The 19,530-nt window shown below is 37.8% G+C and overlaps 2 protein-coding genes across 3 annotated transcripts in view; one reads left to right on the forward strand and one right to left on the reverse strand.

Moving 5' to 3' along the window:
* Positions 1–55: 55 nt before the first annotated feature.
* Positions 56–5,169, reverse strand: mdh1ab (malate dehydrogenase 1Ab, NAD (soluble)). The gene is made up of 9 exons (XM_081394141.1): positions 4,242–5,169; positions 3,555–3,653; positions 3,244–3,340; positions 2,297–2,472; positions 2,075–2,197; positions 1,793–1,969; positions 1,432–1,545; positions 887–976; positions 56–707 (listed from the first exon to the last, which is right to left on the reverse strand). The coding sequence occupies exons 1-9, from the start codon at positions 4,242–4,244 to the stop codon at positions 585–587; spliced, it is 1,002 nt and encodes a 333-aa protein (XP_081250267.1). The 5' UTR covers positions 4,245–5,169; the 3' UTR covers positions 56–584.
* Positions 5,170–5,204: 35 nt separating this feature from the next.
* Positions 5,205–19,530, forward strand: part of wdpcp (WD repeat containing planar cell polarity effector) — a 68,295-nt gene continuing 53,969 nt past the window's right edge. Inside the window, exons 1-2 of one of the 2 annotated variants that reach the window (XM_081394142.1) lie at positions 5,207–5,513; positions 12,907–13,059. In XM_081394142.1, coding sequence (XP_081250268.1) covers positions 13,032–13,059 — 28 coding nt within the window. In that variant the 5' untranslated portion in view covers positions 5,207–5,513; positions 12,907–13,031. Of the gene's footprint in view, positions 5,514–12,906; positions 13,060–19,530 lie in introns of both variants that reach the window. The other variant, XM_081394143.1, reaches the window with a different exon arrangement.

Raw genomic sequence — 19,530 nt, forward strand, 5'->3', positions numbered from 1 at the left:
AATGATTGATTTATTAATGTAGGAAAACTATGTATTTTAAAAATAAGTGCAAGTATGCATTTTAATGTCTAGTTTTTATTGCTGGATACATATAAAATCTGTTACAGTAACCGCACTGCCAAAGCACTTTAACACATTAAACATTCCTTGTTCATTTCTGACGAACACCTGTCAGACATGTAACAGTTAAAATTTCGGTAAAGGCTGGAAAATGACAAAGAAGGACCTAATTTATGTACTCTGAGTCCTCTCCAGGCTTTGTTCCTCCTTTATGCAGCTTTGAATTAGAAAGGGCAGTCTACAAATAAATAACATCTTGTTTTAGACTATTGTTTCTCCTTACACGACAGCTGCGCTCAGATGGAAAACCAAAAACAGGAAGAGAAACAACCGAAGTCCCTGCAAAACAACACGACTAGGTTCCAATTCTGAAAAATCAGCCAAAATCCAGGATTTCAAGTACATACAGTTCTAGAATTTTGTAACAGTTTCAGGGGGAGATAAAGATTTTCTGGAGTGTTTCACAAACGTGCTTCTGGAGTTTTCTGGGCATCTAAGAGTGGTGAATATGGCTGGGTTTCCAGTCACACACCCAGGAAAGAGACAGCGGTGTCTCTTTCCTCCACTAATTCTGCTGCTGTTGCATCCATCTTGGCTCTTGAGAAGTCGTTGATGGCCAGCCCATCAACAATCTTCCAGGTCTTGCCCTGAAGAAAAAGAAAAGTTACAATGGTGGCTAAAATCATACTTTTCTAGTTGATTAGAGTATGATGAATAGATGTGAATATGAATTTGATCTCAGGATTGATCTCAGTAAATAAGGCCATGGTGTGGAGATTAAGGAAGAGATATCAGACACAGATTTTAGGAAAGTTTCATGACAAACCTTGATTGAAACAGGGAATGAGTAAATTAGGTCCTCAGGTACTCCGTAAGAGTTTCCAGTGGAATAGACACCCATAGAGATGAACTCACCCTATAAAACAAATGCAAGAAGAGTTCATAACAAGTGGCCTCCCAATAAAAATGTATAGCATCAGTCCAAATAAAGTTGTTGCCTTGTTTGCAATATCAAACAATAAGCAGAGAACACGGAAAGATGTACACTTCATACTGAATATGAAATTATTTACTTAATTAAATTAACTACTTAATAATGTAACTCATATTGTTTTTTTATGGGAGTGGAAAAAAGACTATTGAGCAAATGTACAATGTTATTACACAGTCTTTGGGCATTTTTATTTCCTATTGCTTGGCTATTACTAACAGAAGTTTAGGTCTTATTTTTTCCCCTTGTTTCTTCCCTGTTTATTAGGCTGACTTTGAGCCTTCTTTTGTCAGAAATTGCTGGTAAAAAATCGACAATAAATCAAAAATCTACAACAGTAACTCTCAACTAGGGGGCCAGGGCCCTAAAAGAAAGTTGACCTCGGAAGTGCCTGTCCAGATGTCTCTCATGTGGTCACAGATGGCCTTGGCGGCTGACATGGCACTGGAGAGCTTCCTGGCCTTAATGACTGCAGCACCACGCTGCTGCACTGTCTGCGAAACAGAGGAAGAGTGGAATAAAAATAAAAATATTATGATCAGATTATTCCAGTCAGTAGTCATGTGCAAACTGAATGTTGTTACAATGGACCAACTTAAACTGACTTTCTTATTACTAATGTCTTACACATGAATGCTAATAAACATACTGGAATATTCTTGCTTACTCAGTAATGTGGCATAGTAAATAGGCCAACAGTGACCTCTACAGGAGGAGGAAGTCATAGCAGACAACACTTACAGAAATGAATTCTCCCTTCAGCCAGGTATCATCCTTCACTGCATCGAAGGCAGTCACGTCCTTTCCCTGCACAATCACCTTGCAGTGGTGGACGTCAGGGTACTGCGTAGACGAATGATTTCCCCAGATGATCACATTCTTCACACCGTTTGCTGAAATTCCACAACGCATTGCCACCTAGAGGACACATTGTGTGGTACAAGTTAGTGGGTATAAATTGAATCCTTTCACCTCTTTGTATTGTGCTCCATTAGTGGACCATCCAGCAAGGGGGTGTTTTACCTGAGAGCAAGCCCTGTTGTGATCCAGGCGTGTCAGACAGGAGAAATTCTCTTTGGGGATGGACGGGGCGGATTTGGCCGCAATCAGACAGTTAGTGTTGGCTGGGTTACCAACAACTAGAACCTGCATATTAAAACATAAGGGTCAAAATACTGCCTTCATACTTGATTAACTTTAATTCTTCCAACTGTGCAAGCACTTAATTAGTTCACGGTTATTCACCTTGACTGTTTTCTTTGCATACTTGTCTAGTGCCTCCCCCTGAGCCTTAAAGATGGCAACGTTGGCCTTAAGTAGGTCCTTTCTCTCCATGCCGTCTCTCCTTGGCATCGAGCCCACCAGGATTGCAGCATCCAAATCTTTGAATGCAACGTCCTCTTTATCTGTGGGGATGACCTCTGAAACAAAAAGACAGACAGTGGTATAGAGTAGATGAAGGGTAAAACAACACCAGCAACACTCAGTGAGTCACAAGACAACACACTTTTTAGAAGAATCTCAGAACTAAAGAACCTGAATAATGTTAAAAACCTCAGTATTAAAACTTGATATGTTGTAAAAAGTTGTTTTTTTTTATTATAACTTGTTTCAGACTGATATAAACATAAAAAATATATTTAGCTGAAATACTACTTGAATACAATCATTAGCCTAATTCTTATTAACACAATTTTCATTAAATGTGAATTTATGAAATAATAATTGAAATAATAATCTATTATTTACATTATATTAAGTATATATCATGGTAATATTTGTTGAACTGAAAAAAATAGAGTAAAGGTGATTGTTAAGAATGTAATGTCACAATGCAAATATATTGTTTATATATACAAAAAAGCCACAGCATTTTTTCTTTGGGGTGAAATGTAGCCAATGGCATATTTTGTTTCACCCATCCAGTTTGGGACTCCAGAGTTTTTGGTTGTTAGTTTTGTTCCATACACTTGACAGCTCACATACTGTCAACCTTCCCATACCATCCTCTGATGGGAACCACAATTCTAAGTTTAGCTGCCCTTTCAGTTGGGGATCATATAGGCAGCCAATCAGATTGCTCTGAGCTCTCGTCATTTGTGCAGTGAAAACACAGGCCTTTAAGACTGCATAACTGGCACAAAGACTAGAGAACACAGGGCCTCATGACAGTCGATTCTGTGCGAGTGTACCTCTCAGAAGTGGGAGGGCACAGTCCTGCAGCTCCATAACGACACCCTCCAACACAGGCAACATGGGAGTAATGTCCAACAGAACCAAAACGAGGGGCTGAAAGAGAGAGGGAAAGTGAACGTTAGTGCATTACTTGCATAACTGTCACAATATAGTTTTGACCTGCACCTAAGTATTAATCACATGAGATGTGGGCTGTCAAAGACATATATGGTGCCTATTCCTGGAATTAGTCAAACAGCATGAATGATATACAACATCCTTTAATTGGATGTGACGGGACATTGCATAATCCAAATCCTGCCTTTACCTGATCTTTACCGAAGACATCTCCCTTTGCGATGCCGTACAGCAGAGAGTATGCAATCTGCCCTGCGGCGCCGGTAACCAGGACTCTAATAGGCTCAGCCTACAGAGAAACAAGAGAGGTAGAATTATAAACAATAGATGTCATGTAAGGTAGCAAAGAAAATAACAGTGATCTTAATCAACCACTCAGGACAGAGAAGCTCAGGAGGCTCACCACAAACATAAATAGTCCTGGCAAACTCTGCCAGAATGAAGTGCTGAGTGGGATATTTTTAAACTGGGAGACATTTATACATTTCTTCAGTTAATTCCCTTTCACCATTTGGCACTTCTGCAGAAACCTTCATTTGTTGCAAATTAATGTATCTGCATTCTATTCATAATCACTAATCTATGACTTATCAAAATACACCTCAGCATGCCTTTAACTGATTGATATAAAGAATATCACGTGCAAACAAAAGTTCTTGACTGTTATATTCTAACAAGTTCTAATCAACATTATGCAATTCTTGCTTCCCAAACAGTACATTATACATCTGATCTAACAGATAACGTTAACTGCAAAAGTTTAGGTTCTGCTATAATTCTTAAAGTAAGACTCCACAAAACGGTCACTTTCCGCTTACGTGATCATATATTGACAGTACAATACTTTCATATAAATTTGGAATATTATTTGTCTTACCATTTTCAGCTGGTATAGAATGACAGAGGCTTTTCCACTACTCTGGTGAATGCGGAGGTCACCCCTATTTCTCTCACGAGGCAACAAGTTGTCTGCACCTGCGTTTCAAGTGTCTACTGGGAAATGTAGTTTTTAGTGGCCGTACAGCCGTTCATTTTGTTGAAATAAAGACTACAGTTTCTATAAAATACTTATGGTAACGGACCCCTCTCCCACTAGTCGGACATACGACTTATCACAGCGAATCGGTTCTTTTAAACAGTTCGTTTCAAAGCACGAATACAAAAACCCTGTTTGTTTGCAGTCATTATTCAGGTCATAAAAAAGTCGTTTAACATTTATGTTAGAATCATTTTTTTTTATTATTAAATAAAAAAAATTAAATCTTTTGAATAATCAAATAGCAGAAACGCTATACAACATAAGTTACTGATTTACAATAAACAGTGCTGCACATATTCAATTAGTACGTGCACTTCAAATAAAATAGCGTACTATACATATTTTCAGTAGGCCTGTGTTGTATATAGCATTTCTGCTATTTGATTATTTAGAAAATTGACAACGTTCAAAGAGCTGCTCGGACCGATTTAGTTCGATTCATGAACAAATCGTCTGGAAACATTAAAAAGGATCCGACTCTCAAGAACAATTCGCCGTGGTGTAACGTAGTAAGATTATTGTATGTGAAAAAAACATGATTTGCTCATAAATAACATATAATAAAGCCGTTTATGCGAAATTAAGGTGCTAATGGTTTAATATTTAAATATATGTGTAAGTGTAGGCCTAATTGGACAATAAAGCAGTAATGAAAAATAACCAAAACATTTCTCGAAAAAAAACGACTAATTATTTAAAGAATCTGTCGGGGGTTTGTAAATTGTACTACAAAATATCAATTCGTCCTGATCCAGACTGCCGGAACAACCCGGAAGATATTAAAGTTTACCGTAGTGTTTGGGAAAAGAACGCGGGAGAAAAGTAAACGGTGATGGAGAGTTTACAGTTGCGTCCGTTGCTTAGACACTGTTGAAATCATGAACATGTCAATGGCAACAGCTTACATAGCGTATACTCTAGTCTAAAATATAGTGTGAAAATGTTTAAAAGTTACACAAGTGAAGGAGATCGCCTTTAACGGCAACAGTTTAATTTTTACAAGCGTTTCTCCTGAAGGTTAATTTGCAGTCGTCTGGCAACAAACACACCCGGCACCTTTGGCATCAATTCAGTGAAGTGGAGATCAACAGATTATTTGTGAACTAATCGGTAAGTCTATGAATGAGTCAGAGCAGCCTGTGCACTGGAGTATGTGAAGACAGTGAAGTGGTGAATCATGTGTATGGTAAATTAATTTAGTAGAGGCTGTTGTACAGTGCAAAACATTGGGTGTGTAGTTTTTTCTCGTCTCGCCCGAAAAATTGAAATTTGCAGCAGTCAGATATGTCTTGAAGTCGGCGGACTAACGTTACCACCACCACTTCGGGCCGGACCGGTTCAGCTGAACGGTCAAGGTTCACTGCTGTCGGCAGTCTCGGCACTGAATTCTGAGCTGGCTTGTGGTTTTGTTGAGAGTGTGGAAAGTATTATTAGTGGACATGTGGTATCTAATTTATAAACTGAAATATACTGTTATTTCTCGTAGTTAACAGATATAGCCTAACGTTACTAGTAATTATCTGATAGGCTAAGGAACGTCAGAAACTATCAAAACTAGGTTATAGCCTATCTTGTATCCCTTACAAACTTATGGATATACCCCAAACCTGTTTTGGGATGCATGAGTTAGTTATTAAACCATAAGGCTATTTCCCCATTCTGAAAAAATATTTTCAGTTAGTAAGGAGGAGGCTAGTAATTGTTCTTCTAACTGTTGTACGAACAAAAATCATTTATACAACTGATCTGTTATCTTTATTCTGTCTGAATACACAAAAGAGAGCAGCCATGTCATCACACAAACTGTATATCTTTATGATAGATGGCCTTCGCTCCCTCCTACTGTATATTGAGAGGTTGATATAGGGCCTCTGTATCAGTTCAGTGCTGTGAGCAGGACCCTTGCTCTGGGTGAGATAGATGATCTCCCTGCTGCATTTTACATGAACTCATTACAGGCTCATTACAAACTGCTTGACAAAGGAGATGAGGATAATGTTGCTTCTTCATGTGATGTGCACGCACAGAACAACACCAAACACTCTTCTCCACAACACAGTTTACGAGTGCTTTTTAATCCTTTTAAACAATTGCTGCCGGATCACTGGATATAGTTTTATGCATTTAATTGTATTTGGAATAGAGTATTATTGAGAATATTTTATATAAGCCATTTTTTAAAACATCTAAGCCTGCCTACCTTCTTGTCTTTCTTTTGTTTCTCTTTCTTTCTCTCTACCTCTGGCTGTTTCATTCATGCTGTGTTTTGTGGTGTTTATAACACCTTCAGTTTTCTGTAAAAGGTCAAATTTCACGCCTTTACAATACTATATAATGCATATTTTATAAAGAAATACATTATTTTAGTCAGAAACTACAGTAAGAAGTTTTAATTTAACTTATAAAAATTTGAATTATGCTTAAGGGATAGGCTAGAGATATTGTACTGATGCAGAATAAAATGTAACAATTAGTTTATATTTATTAATTATATTTATTTAATTAAACATTTATTAATTGATTTTATACTATTCATATACCGTATACAATTAAATAGTATTAATACTTTTGAAAATGTATAACTATAAATGTATAGTTCCGGGCCTTTCACATAGAACGTGTTTTTCCATCCCAATACTTTTCCAGTGTTTTTCTATGTAAATGTGCGCTGGACGGACGTTTATAACCATTGCGCTTGCGTCTTTTGCAGCGCTGACGTGCACGACAAGACGTTGTAAAAATGCGGTGCTTCAAGTCTTCAAGATCTTGCGTTTTCCCCATCCCACTGCCCGTGTCTTGCGTTTTTCAAACCAAAAAAAAAAAAAAAAACCTGCGTTCTGTGTAAACTGCCCCTTAGGCCTACTGTATTTAAAGATGGATTTATTTTCTGTGTTCAATACAGTTTTAGGCATTTACTTTTGTCAAATTATACTGGGAAATCAAAGTTATTTTTATGCATGTTTTTTTTTTTTTTGCAAACTATTGTAAGTTCCAGCTATCTGTGTATCAGATCACTTTGGAAAACATAGGCCTATTAACCTTTAAATCACACAATCTTTGCTCTTAACCATGACAGGATTGTCACACTAGCAAATGCAGTTTTGAAATATTTTAGTAGCGCAATATCAGATTGCACCCTTAAAAACTGAAATTCTAGAATAATCCAGGCCTGCTTCAACAAGTCCCCCTTTTTAAGACCTTAATCTGTCCTAGATGTTAGTCAAGTCTCTCCATGTCAAACTATTGAAAATGAAATTTCATTCAAATTAAATCATTAACAGATTGACTGCACCTGAAAATGGCAGGGGTGGATTTTTATTTGTATGAAGCACTAATTATCATCAAGCATTTGTGAGACACTCTTTTTATTAATTTTTCAACCATTAAGACTTACTGAGCTTACCGTTTTTCAGTACTCTTAGTTTAAATAAATAATAAGTTGACTGATTTCAGGCTTCTCTTTGTGGATTATAAAGTCATATCTCAGCTGTCATGTTTCAGATGCTGTCCCTGATTCAGTGCATCTATCAACTCACGCTCTAGCGACTTTAGCTGGTTTCTGCCTTTTTTTTTTTTTTGTAACTGTGCTGTTTTTCACAGATTTTGTGGATTTTGCATTGCTTGTGTCATGTCAGTAGGAATGTTTGTTATTGTGTATAATGCTCACGCTGTACCTGGTGAAATGAATAGGATATTCATGGTCTGTGCATAGAAAGAGAAAATCAAAACAATACCTGCATGGTATCCGAGAACATCTGCACTCTTTGACCTCATCAAACTATAACTATAAAGAGGTGCACTGTGGGATGTGTTATCATTTCAGTGCCTGAGTGAGCTACAAGAAAGCTGAAAGAGGAAAAATATTGAGGGTTTGGGTGAGAGAGTGCGAAAATGAAGTTTTTGACCTCTTAAACTTTCTTAATGTGACCTGAGGTCAGACCAACATAGCTTTTTGGAAAGTGAAGGAAGATATTATTTTTTAGGCAGTATGTTTATTTATACTATCCATGTGTCAGAAATTAACTGAATAATATGAAATAAATAAAAAGTTAAAAGGTTTCATTAGTTAACATTATTAACTACTTTAGTTAACATGAACTAATGAACAGGATTTCTACAACATTTAATAATCTTACTAATACATTGTTATAATCAACAGTTATATTTGTTAACATTAGTTAATGCACTGTGAACTAACATGAACAAAAAATGAATGACAGTATTTTTTTAACTAATAGTGACAAAGATTAATAAATTCTGTATCAAACGTATTGCTCATTGTTAGTTCATGTTAGTTAATACATTAACTAATGTTAACAAATGAGACCTTATTATAAAGAGTCACCGGATCATGTGACTCTGAAGACTGGAGTAATGTTGCTGAAAATTCGGCTTTACTATCAGAGGAATAAATTGCATTTTAAAATAGATTCAAATAGAAAATACTTATTTTAAATTATAAAAATATTTCACAATATACTGTTTTTACTGAATTTTTGCAGTAAATGCAGCATGGCTTATTTCATGAGCATTAGACTTCTTTCAAAAACATAAATTCTTATTGTTCTCAAACATTTGGTGTAGGCTATACATAAAATATGAAAGAAAAATATGGAGCATTTTTTGAACATTTTGGCTTTTTTCAATTTCAGTGGCATTTCTACCCCATATACAGTTGATTTCAGAAGTGTCATGACATGTCATTGAACTGTATGGTTGTATCATTGCTCCATAGACGTTGGATCTTTTTGTTTGTTTGTCTTTTTAACTGAAACCATCAGCATTCACCCATGGTACAAATGACAGAATTGGCACTATGAAAGTGCCAAGTATTACGTGTTCATGGACGTTTTGTAATCCATGTTGATTGGATTAAGATTCACATACCCTTATTTTGTGATTTTAAAGATGTTTTTATTCCCTGTGTATTACAATGAACTGCTTTATTCAAAGGCAGTGGTATCTGTTGGTGATCTGGGACTGTCTGCCAGTGACTCTCCAAAACCCCTAACCAGACAACTGTTATCTCTTTTCCATTATCTTTTAGCAAAAACCATCTTGATAATGTGCTGTCTCTCAATGGGGTTACGTGAGAACTGTGATGTCCATCACTGAACTTATTCCTTAGCAGGATCTTAGATTATTTTTCTAGTGTCCGAAGTTTGAACTGCAGTTCCGCATTGTGAACAATAGGTGTCAGTGTAGCACTAATTTTGTAATGTAATTCCTATGCCACAAAATAATAAACAAAAATCACCTTTGAGTTTGAACCTTTATATTCCACAAATCACAGAATGGTTCTATTTTAATTGTGCTAATTTCAACCTGCACTTGTTTGGAGTTTTGAAGGCACTACATTTAGTTCCAGCCCCTTGAAACCTGGCTGGAAGTAATTGAGCGAGTGTTTAGTTTCTCCTCCTTTAGGGGTTTTTAAGACAGCCGCATTTCAGGTTGTCACATTGTTTCACAAATGTACAGCTTGATTCTCCTGGCTCGTGATCATTCTAAGTGCTCTTTGATTTAGCTTCAAACAACAAAGCCCTCAGGAGTATTTACTCAAGAATGCTTTTTCAACCCGAGACTTCCCCATGCCTGTCAACTACACACTCTGTCAGCCTCAAATTTTCCCATGCCTGGCAGCCACACACACACACACACACACACACACACACACACACACACACACACACACACACACACACACACAATCTGATCAAAGTGAAAGCACACACTTCACCTGCTTATAAAGCAGTTCCCGCCCTCCACCTGTCAATCACCCTGTCTATTCTCTTCTGTGTCTGGTAAACATGCCATGAAATCCGCTGAGATATTTGGTGTCAACTTAATTTGACTGACTGTATAATGTGCCTTTTCCTTAGCATAAGGGTACATATTATTTTTTACACAACAATAACATAAAATAAAATGAGAAAGTATAATAATTTTTTTTTTAAGTTATATATGATATTTTGTTATATTATTAATTGTTATTTTGTGTGTGTGTGTGTGTGTGTGTGTGTGTGTTGGTTCATGTTAAACAGCAGGGCTTTAGATCAGTTTTGCCGTAGATGGTGGTGAATCTCCTAGATTGTAGTTCTCTCTGCGTGACAGTGGAGTGTGCTGACGGGCCACACATAACCATAACCCACTTCAACGTTGCATTGTGTTTGGTCTCTGGTCTTTTTTGTTATTTTGTTGCTTGCTTCAACAGTGCTCTTCTTAGAGTCTTACACATCCACTGCACTCATCTAAAGGAGTGAATCATTGCCTTGGGGATCAGAGGCTGGTGCTGTTCAAGTCGCCCTTTGTGTTCGACTGTAGCTGTCCAGCAATCAAAACATGTTGCATTAATTCAAATCCCTTAAACTGGACAGGCAGTCCTGGCCTTCACACTCTCTTGCACAATGGTGAGAAATGGAGAAACAGAGAGACAGTGAGCATCCTGGACCGGGTCCTGAGTTTGAGGTTTGTTTTTTTTGTTTGTGCCTCTCTCAGTCAGTGTAGGGATTAGGCCTGTAGTCGTTGTGCCCTAAGTTACCGTACAGATGTTAGTTGGGATAGCATTGTCATGCCAACTATAGCCTCCGGTGTAGTCGGGTCCTCCAAAAAAAGCTTGCTCGCATGTACTTTATGCAGGTGTTTGTGTGTGTGGTTTGGGGTGAGTCCAGTGCCATTTGTCTGATAAAAAAAAGCTATAAAATATACTAAAAATATAGTTATTATAGTATAGTACTGATTTTACAGTGTTGAAATGTTTTTTTCTGTTTATATACAGTAGTTATCAATGTGTTTGTATATTATGGGAGTTGATAGGTTTAAGGCAAGCTACAACACAATTGTCTGTTTTCCTTGAAAACATATGAAACTCAAAAACATTGATATTTGTGTTGTTCTTTGGGCACACTTGTCTCATAGGAGCATTTTAGGCCGTCAAAGTGATGTAACTCGCGGCAGAGGCATGACACATTCTCAAGTAAGACTCAGTCCACGTCACTCGCACTGGCTCTTATTCACACAACTGATTGGCGAGGACCATCTCATTTAGTTCATCAGGAGAGAGTGATGTCTGAAATATGAGATCTCTGACAACCATTTTAATTCTTTAACTGCTGCAGAATACTCTCTGAGCTCTAGTCCCGGCCCCGCGGGCCCCTGCTTGGGAAAGCTGATATAGGATCTGACAAGACAGGGCTTGACACAGCAATGCACTTCCCTGCCATTGTGTCCACTGACCTGGGGCCAGCTGCCTGCATTTGAGGATTTTCCCATATAAAGAGGAAGAGGGGAAACGTGTATGTGTTGACTATAATCAGTCAAATACAACATGTAGCAGCCATGGATAGAATAGCAGGGAGTGTGTGTGCTGGGTTTAACATCAAATAGGCATCCCATTAGAGTCGAAGCCATTGTGTTTGTAGAGGGGCACATGGGTGGGTGTGTTTTGTGTATGCATGGTTGATCAGTCTGTTTTTTTGTCAGATGGAGCTCCACCAGGTGTCAGAGAATTCCCAGTCCAACCCAGCACTCCTTTTCCGCCTGCTCTCTCTGTTCCTTCTCACCCGCTCACAGACTCACATGATGATGCTCAAACTCAAAGGTCAAGGGTCACACAGGAAAATCCGACCTTTATTTTAAATTGAAAATAACTTTGTGTCTCGTCTCTGTCCGTGGTGAAGGCTTTAGGGGTCAGAGAGAGGGCAAGACTCTTATCCAGACGGGCAAAACACCTGGAGAAAAAGATAACATTTCATTACAAGTTATACTTCAAATGTCAGTGTAGTCTGTGAAAATTGTGCGTTGCTAGTAATCAGTTTTTTTTTTTACACGGATCTCAACCAGCCTGACTCGGCAACATTGGCTCCACCATTGGCAGGAATTGGGAATGGGACTATCTTTTTGTTTGACGGATGGCAATTCTTTTTGATGCCAGAAATTATATTTAATAAGTTTAAAATTATATTAAAAATATTATATTATTGTATATCTTTTTTGGCTATATTGTTGAATGTGGATATAAATAAGTGGTCCCATGATTTTTCCCATGAGAGGTGCGTAAATTATATATATTTTATATTGAATTATATTATTAAAATGAAAATATAACAGTTTTCACTCAGAAATTGCTAGTAAATTTCACAAATAAAGAAATAGCACGTACTGTAACACATTGAATTAAACGTTTAATTTTGGAATAGATTTTTTATGTTAAACATTCTCCAAATAAGCTTGGTTTTATTTACAATTTTGAAAAATTATTTTTTGACAGTGTTTCATAAAAAGACCTCAGGGGATGTGATTTTTTTGTCCTCTGTGTGGTCTGATGTAGAAATAACTCTGAAAGGTCTAAATGAGGTCGATCACTCTTGATGTCACCCTGAAGAAAAAGAGAGTGAGGGAAAGAGAGTGAGAGGAAGGGCAGGCATGTGCTGTGTAGCTGCCACCATGTCAACTTTTTCCTTTCTGGACTGACAGGTTGTCATTTTTTTGTGACCGCATCCTGCAGATTCTCCGTAATGAGCTGCTGTGAAGTCCAGAACATTCTCCTGACCTTTCAGCTGCTCGCGACGTTCCGAGGTCTTCTCCTTCCACGCATCCTTGTCAAAGGGCCAAACCGCAAAACGTCAGGGGATGAACGCTGGCAGGGACATTAAAGAAAGTAAATCCAACAACAAAAACAAAGACACGGACACACTGACACCTGTCTCACCAGCACCTGTCTCACCAACATCCACACTGGACACTGATAGACAGACTCCTAGAGCTGCTTCTCCGTCGTTTAGCGGCTCCTTGCGGTTTTGGCTTTTGTTGATGCTGATGTTTACTCACCTTTGGTCACCAGAATTTATTTCACAAACAAACTGTAGCCTAGTGTTTGAAAGTCACAGGGGAAAAAAAACGAGTATGCAGACAAAAAAAGATCCGCGCCATTTCTTAAATGACAAGAAATTCCTTGGCTCTGAGAAGTGTGACCCAACCTCGCGCCCCCACTGTTTGGCTTTCTGCTCCAGGTCTCTGGGTAAACACCTGCTTAAAAGGCATCGCTCCTTTTTTCTGTCTTCTGTTCTTTTCTTGGCCCTCTTTCTCCTGATCATTTTGCTCTAATGACGTTTACAGATGTACTTAGACCTCCTTGTGAGTGTTTTAGACTCAGGCTATTACCACCCATGTTTACAGCTATGCTAACAAGAATCGCATTACGCCCGACCTGTCGGGATAGAAGAATTCAAACCAAAGCTCATTCAAAGCTGTCTTTATCTAAGTGCTTAGCAAGACAGCCAGCCTAGACATTCAATTTAAAACTCCCATACATGCAGTCATATAAGTTTGTGGGTATTAAATTGTTGTAAACCCACACATTCACACATATAAACACACACACACACACATAATAATAATATAACTACACGTTGAGTCAATTTGACATGGGTTTGGCTCAGCTTTGCCCAGATTTTGAGAAAATTGAGTGTGATGGACATAGGGCTGGCTATCGATTCTGATGTCCCGATTGTTAATTCAATGATTACATTTTCACTGGCCCCACCACAAAAAGCCACAATTGAGCCATTTATCCTTGCATTGTAATAAATAAGGTTATTGCACCTACAATTTGAGATACCAGTGAAATTTAACAATTCTCGATTCCAATTTCGATCCCACAGCTAAAACTACGGACTAAATTTCAAAGACTATTAAAGACAAGTAAACAGTCATTAATAAATAAAAACAAATAGGCCTAATTAAACTGCAAGCAATAGCACAAATGAATAAATACAAAAGAACAAAAATACAAATTAAATAATCAGTGCTTTTAATGTTTTTCAGGTAGGCAAGTACAGAAAGTGAATAAAGAAATCGAATCTGTAAAATAACACTGCATGTAATCTTCACTGTACAAATTAAATAAAGGTTAATCCTTATTTAAGTTACAGAAACGTTATTCAGTAAAGAGCAGAGTGTGATTTCGTTGTCTTTTGTAGTTTGATTAGCAGCAGGAATATTAGGCTGTTGTCGCTTTAAGACTAATGCGCGGACCCAATATAATGATGCACATGCGTTCTTTCTCTACATTCCACTGAAGCCACAACCGACTTGGATAAACTGTTTACTAGGATACTCGCAAAGACGGGCATTTTGAGACAAATCTGTGTGAATTTGTCAGTTTAGGCGCAGGGAGACATGAAAGAGAATTAATTTTAATATTTGCACCAGATGCGCTTCAGGTGTGTGAGCACACAAAACTTCTCACCGCGCGGGTTTGCAAATGATACACTTTCGTGACCATGTAGCACTGGCCCTATCGCAACCGTGACAGTTTCTTCAACTGTCAGGAACGTCTTTCATGCTGAATGGAAAAGGGTAATATTGCTTTTATATAGGCTAGCAGTTAATTTAACAAGAAACTATTATTGAGTTTGCTATATTTTTTGCTTCACCAATGAAAATAGTTCTAAATTAACCACAGCAAATTTAACTTCTGCACATTGCCCAGTTACACATTGTGGTGTTTTGTTCCAGAAGGAACAAGGAAGTTTTTTTTTTTTCAATGAATCAGTTGAGTAAATGATTCTATGACTCACTAAATACTCAAGGACTGTATTTATGAGTATGTAATTGGTATGCAGTGAGTAAATGTTTCATTCCTAAAAAGTTTTTTTAATGAATCAGTTGAATCAATAAGTAAATGACTCACTCAAAATGACTCACCCCCCCCCCCCACTCCTCCATAATGCACAGCTGAATCATTAATGCACACACAGTTGTACACACATATATACACTACTGTACAAAAATTTGGGGTCAATAAGATTTTTAAAAATATTTTTTGAAGGTCTCTTAAGATTTACAGTAATACAATAGTCTTATTACAATTCAAAATGATGGTTTTCTATTTTAAATATTTTTTTTAAATAAATTCCTGTGATGGCAAAGCTAAAATTGAGCTAAATAAGAACCATTTCTTATGATTACCAATGTTGAAAACAGTTGTGCTACTGCTACAACCATGGTTCGGCACACACTTGTACCGCTGTTCATCTGACGATGCATCTGTTCATCGCTGTTCATCTGACGATGCATTTGTAATATGGTTTGTAGAAAATAACAGTACGTAAAACAGACAGACAGAGTTTCGCTAATGTATGTTTCTGTCGTTGGATACATATTCTGGCTTCCCAATACATTACAACAGCGATAATCAAAAACACACGGACATAACAGGCATTCTTTGTAAACGTCTTGTCCTTCGAATGAGACGTTAAACCCAGGTCCTGACTCTCTGTGGTCATTAAAAATCCCATGGCACTTCTTGTAAAGAGTAGGGGTGTAACCCTGGTGTCCTGGCCAAATTCCCTCCATCGACTATTATCAATCATGGCCTCCTAAAAATCTCCATCAACACTCTCTCTCCTCTCCAGCTGATGTGTGGTGAGCGCACTGGTGCCGTTGTACTGTGGCTGCCGTCGCATCATCCAAGTGGATGCTGCACACTGGTGGTGGTTGAGGAGAGAAACCTTTGTTCAATGCGAGTGCCATATGCTGGACATAACCAGTAATTTCATCATCATGAAGAACCTTCCATGGATTCTTTCCATTGTTCAAAAGTTTCTTTAGATTATTAAAATGTTCTTCACACTAAGAAAGGTTCTTTTGGGAACCAAAAAGGGTTCTTCTATGGCACCACTGCTAAAAAACTCAGTTAATGCTGCTAACTCTTGTTTGAGAGTGCTGGCAACTCCTGTACATGTTTGAGCCGATCTTCTCTGTCTCAAACTCTCTCTTTTTTCCTTCTGTCTGAACTTTTCAACTCTTGAACTCTCAGTGACCTCGCTTGCCTGCTCTTTAACAACAATTGGAGTAGATTCTTCCTTTTCAGATCATCCCTGTTGGGATCTCCTCGTTTTTCACACTTTGTTCATTCCTTTCTCTTCTCATTTGACAGACAGACAGACCTGCCCCCCGGCCACGTCACTCACGCTGCCCAACTTCATTTACGGCCCTGATTGACACCTCTTACGCACGCGCTCGCACACACAGACATACTGTAGATGTCTTCTCACATGAATAGTATTAGCTTTACCTCATTTTGAGCTGCTTGCCTGTCAGTCGCTATTATTTGCCTGCTGAATGTGAATAGAGGCCTCTCTCAAAGACACTCAGGCAGTTTGTGTGTGTGTGTGTGTGTGTGTGTGTGTGTGTGTGTGTGTGTGTGTGTGTGTGTGTGTGTGTGTGTGTGTGTGTGCGCGCACCATGGCGCCACTCTGTCCTTGTGTCTCTTCAGTGGCACCTTCATGTTGCGTGGTGTAGCCACTTGTCTCTCCCTTTATGAGGACCTGGGAAAGTGGAGGAAAGAAATAGATGAGTGAACTGATATGATATGGTATAAATTGTATGAAGCTTTGGTATTTCAACTGCTAACAGCAGACAGATGGGAATATATAGACTAATTTAGATAATTTCTTTGCTTGCATATGGTTTTCTGTCTGTAAATATACATTTAAGCAAGTATTTCTAGAAAAGATTATAGCAGACTTTCAGAAAAATGCTCTGGTTAAGATCAAGTAATTATGGCTTGATTATTTACATAATGGCAAGAAAATTTGTCAGAACAATCCAACCGTCTCCATTAAGTGTGAAGCTGGCTCCTTGTCATTTCTGACTTGTAAATAAAAACAAAACAATGTCTAAAAGCTGCTATATGACACGGTGTACAGCAAACAAGCTAAAAGAAAAAACAGAAACAAGTTTTTATAAGCTGTCGACCCCAAAAAACGAGAAAAAAAAAAAAAAAAAAAAAGTGGATACAGGCACTTGAGACAGAGCGCATCGTGTCATATTACTCTGAGAACTACGCCCATTGGAGGGGAACGTAATCGGCGACAGGGATAGCTTAGCTTGCAGAAATATAATATATAAAACTGACATTTGGATATTTGTCTTACCAGTGACAAAATGTTTACTGCACGCGTAGTGTATTTTTAGTGCACACTGAGTGTCAGGATCCCACAATTTACCCATTCGATCAAGCCTGTCTCCACTTTTGTGTCCTTAAACGCTCGTTTTTTGGGGTCGACAGCTATTTCTGGGTTTTTTAGCTTGTTTGCTGTACACCTTGTCACATAGCAGCTTTTAGACATTGCTTTGTTTATCATTAGTCAGAAATGACAAGGAGGCAGCCTCTCATAATGCAAAGTCAGTGGAGACGGTTGGATTGTTTTCCCCCCGGTGGGCGTGGTTTTCAGATTATGACGCGTGTCGCTCTGTCTCTATGACTTTTGTTTAAGGAATCTTTACAAAAAACAAAGCCAGATGGAAAGTTAAATTTTAAATGAAAACAATATTAAAGAAATATGTTCTGTTCTGATTTTTCTCTGTTTACAGAAAAGAAAAATTATTTGATTTACAATTAATTTATAGTTTTTATTTTTGGATGTTTGTGCAGCCTAGAAAATGTCAAAATCTGATCACACTAGTGGTAAAATGATTGAAAAAGAACTGTTTAGAAGTTTGGGGTCAGATTTTTTTTTTTTTTAAAGAAAGTAATATTTTAATATCAAACTGACAGTAAAGACATTTATAATGTTACAAAAATGCTATTCTTTTGACCTTTTTATTACTCTGAGAATCCTGAAAAAAGTGTCATGATTTCCACAAAAATATTAAGTACAGCTGTTTTCAACATTGGTTTCTTGATCACCAAATCAGCATATTAGATTATATTCTAAAGGATCATGTGACACTGAAGACTGGAGTAATGATGCTGAAAATTCAGCCTTGCCATAACAGGTGTAACTTTGCTGACGTGGAAGCAGACAAAGATGATGGTGAAGAGAACCCAAGTGCAGTTTATTTACAGTGTCCAAAAACATGAAACAAACCATGAACAAAAACTTGACAAATGGAAACATGGAATGGCATGCGTATTTCAATACACGACAACTAGACAAGGCAACTATCACAACCAACAAACAAACAAAACGAACGAAACAAGAACCAATCAGAACACGACACATGAAACAAGGGAACCATTCAGAACATGACACATTAGACAAGATGATCACACAAGGGAAACACATGACAAAACCAGGAACCAAAACATCAACAAAAAAAACAATGAACATGAAACTAAACTCAAAAGTACTGTAAACGTGACAACAGGAATGATGGGGACATAAAAATTGACAAGAATGACTTTAGGTGGTTAAGCTGGTCTAAGGTGGTCTGTAAGTCCTAACCAGTTTGGACAAAAATATTTGTCCAACAGTCCTTGGTCCCCCCTTGGGCTACTTATCACTCTTACTCTCTCTCTCTCTCTCTCTCTCTCTCTCTCTCTCTCTCTCTCTCTCTCTCTCTCTCTCTCTCTCTCTCTCTCTCTCTCTCTCTCTCTCTCTCTCTCTCTCTCTCTCTCTCTCTCTCTCTCTCTCTCTCTCTCTCTCTCTCTCTCTCTCTCTCTCTCTCTCTCTCTCTCTCTCTCTCTCCACATCATCTTCTTTCTCCTCTGTCTTATCACCCTCCCCACAGCACTCCTGGGCATCCTCCAGTATCCCACCATGCCCTTCTGTAATCTGTGACACCATTTTGTCAGCACATCTACTTGTATGTTTGACTTCCCTGTTCCCCTTTCCGTTTCTCTCTCCTAAAGTGTTTTCTTTTGTTTTGTGTCTTTTTAATGTTAATGCTGATGGCCATGTCCAGGCTGTGCCCTAGAGGACTCTGATAAGAGCTGCTGCCTTTTCTGTTTTCTTTTTGTTGTACTGTATTATATTTTCACTTCAGTAGCTTCAGTTTGAGATACAGAAGAAAGAGAGAGAGGAAGAACAGAGATGATGATGCTGAAAGTCCACACACAAGTGGAAGTATTATTTATACACACACACACATACATGTATATGTATATGTATATATACAACAGTGCTTTGTGAAAGTATTCATACCCCTTAATTTTTTTTCACACTTTGATGATGCTGCCATATGTTAAACTCCTTTAAATTATTTTTTTTCACATCAATCTACACTCCATACACTATAATGACAAATCTAAAAAACAGATTTGTCACAACTTCACAAATTTATTAAAAAGGAAAAACTGAAATAGGTATATTACAAGTATTTGTACTCTTTACTCAGTACT

This window comes from Scardinius erythrophthalmus (assembly GCF_964197995.2).
Source record: "Scardinius erythrophthalmus genome assembly, chromosome: 19".
NCBI lineage: Eukaryota > Metazoa > Chordata > Actinopteri > Cypriniformes > Leuciscidae > Scardinius > Scardinius erythrophthalmus.

Bases quoted from the DNA above. Each gene is read 5' to 3' on its own strand.
- mdh1ab (XM_081394141.1), bottom strand. The intron at 2,473-3,243 runs GTACACTCGCAC...TTTTTGTTTCAG, and splicing joins TGCCCTCCCACTTCTGAGAG to AGGTCATCCCCACAGATAAA. The intron at 708-886 runs GTTTGTCATGAA...CTTTTTCTTCAG, and splicing joins CATTCCCTGTTTCAATCAAG to GGCAAGACCTGGAAGATTGT.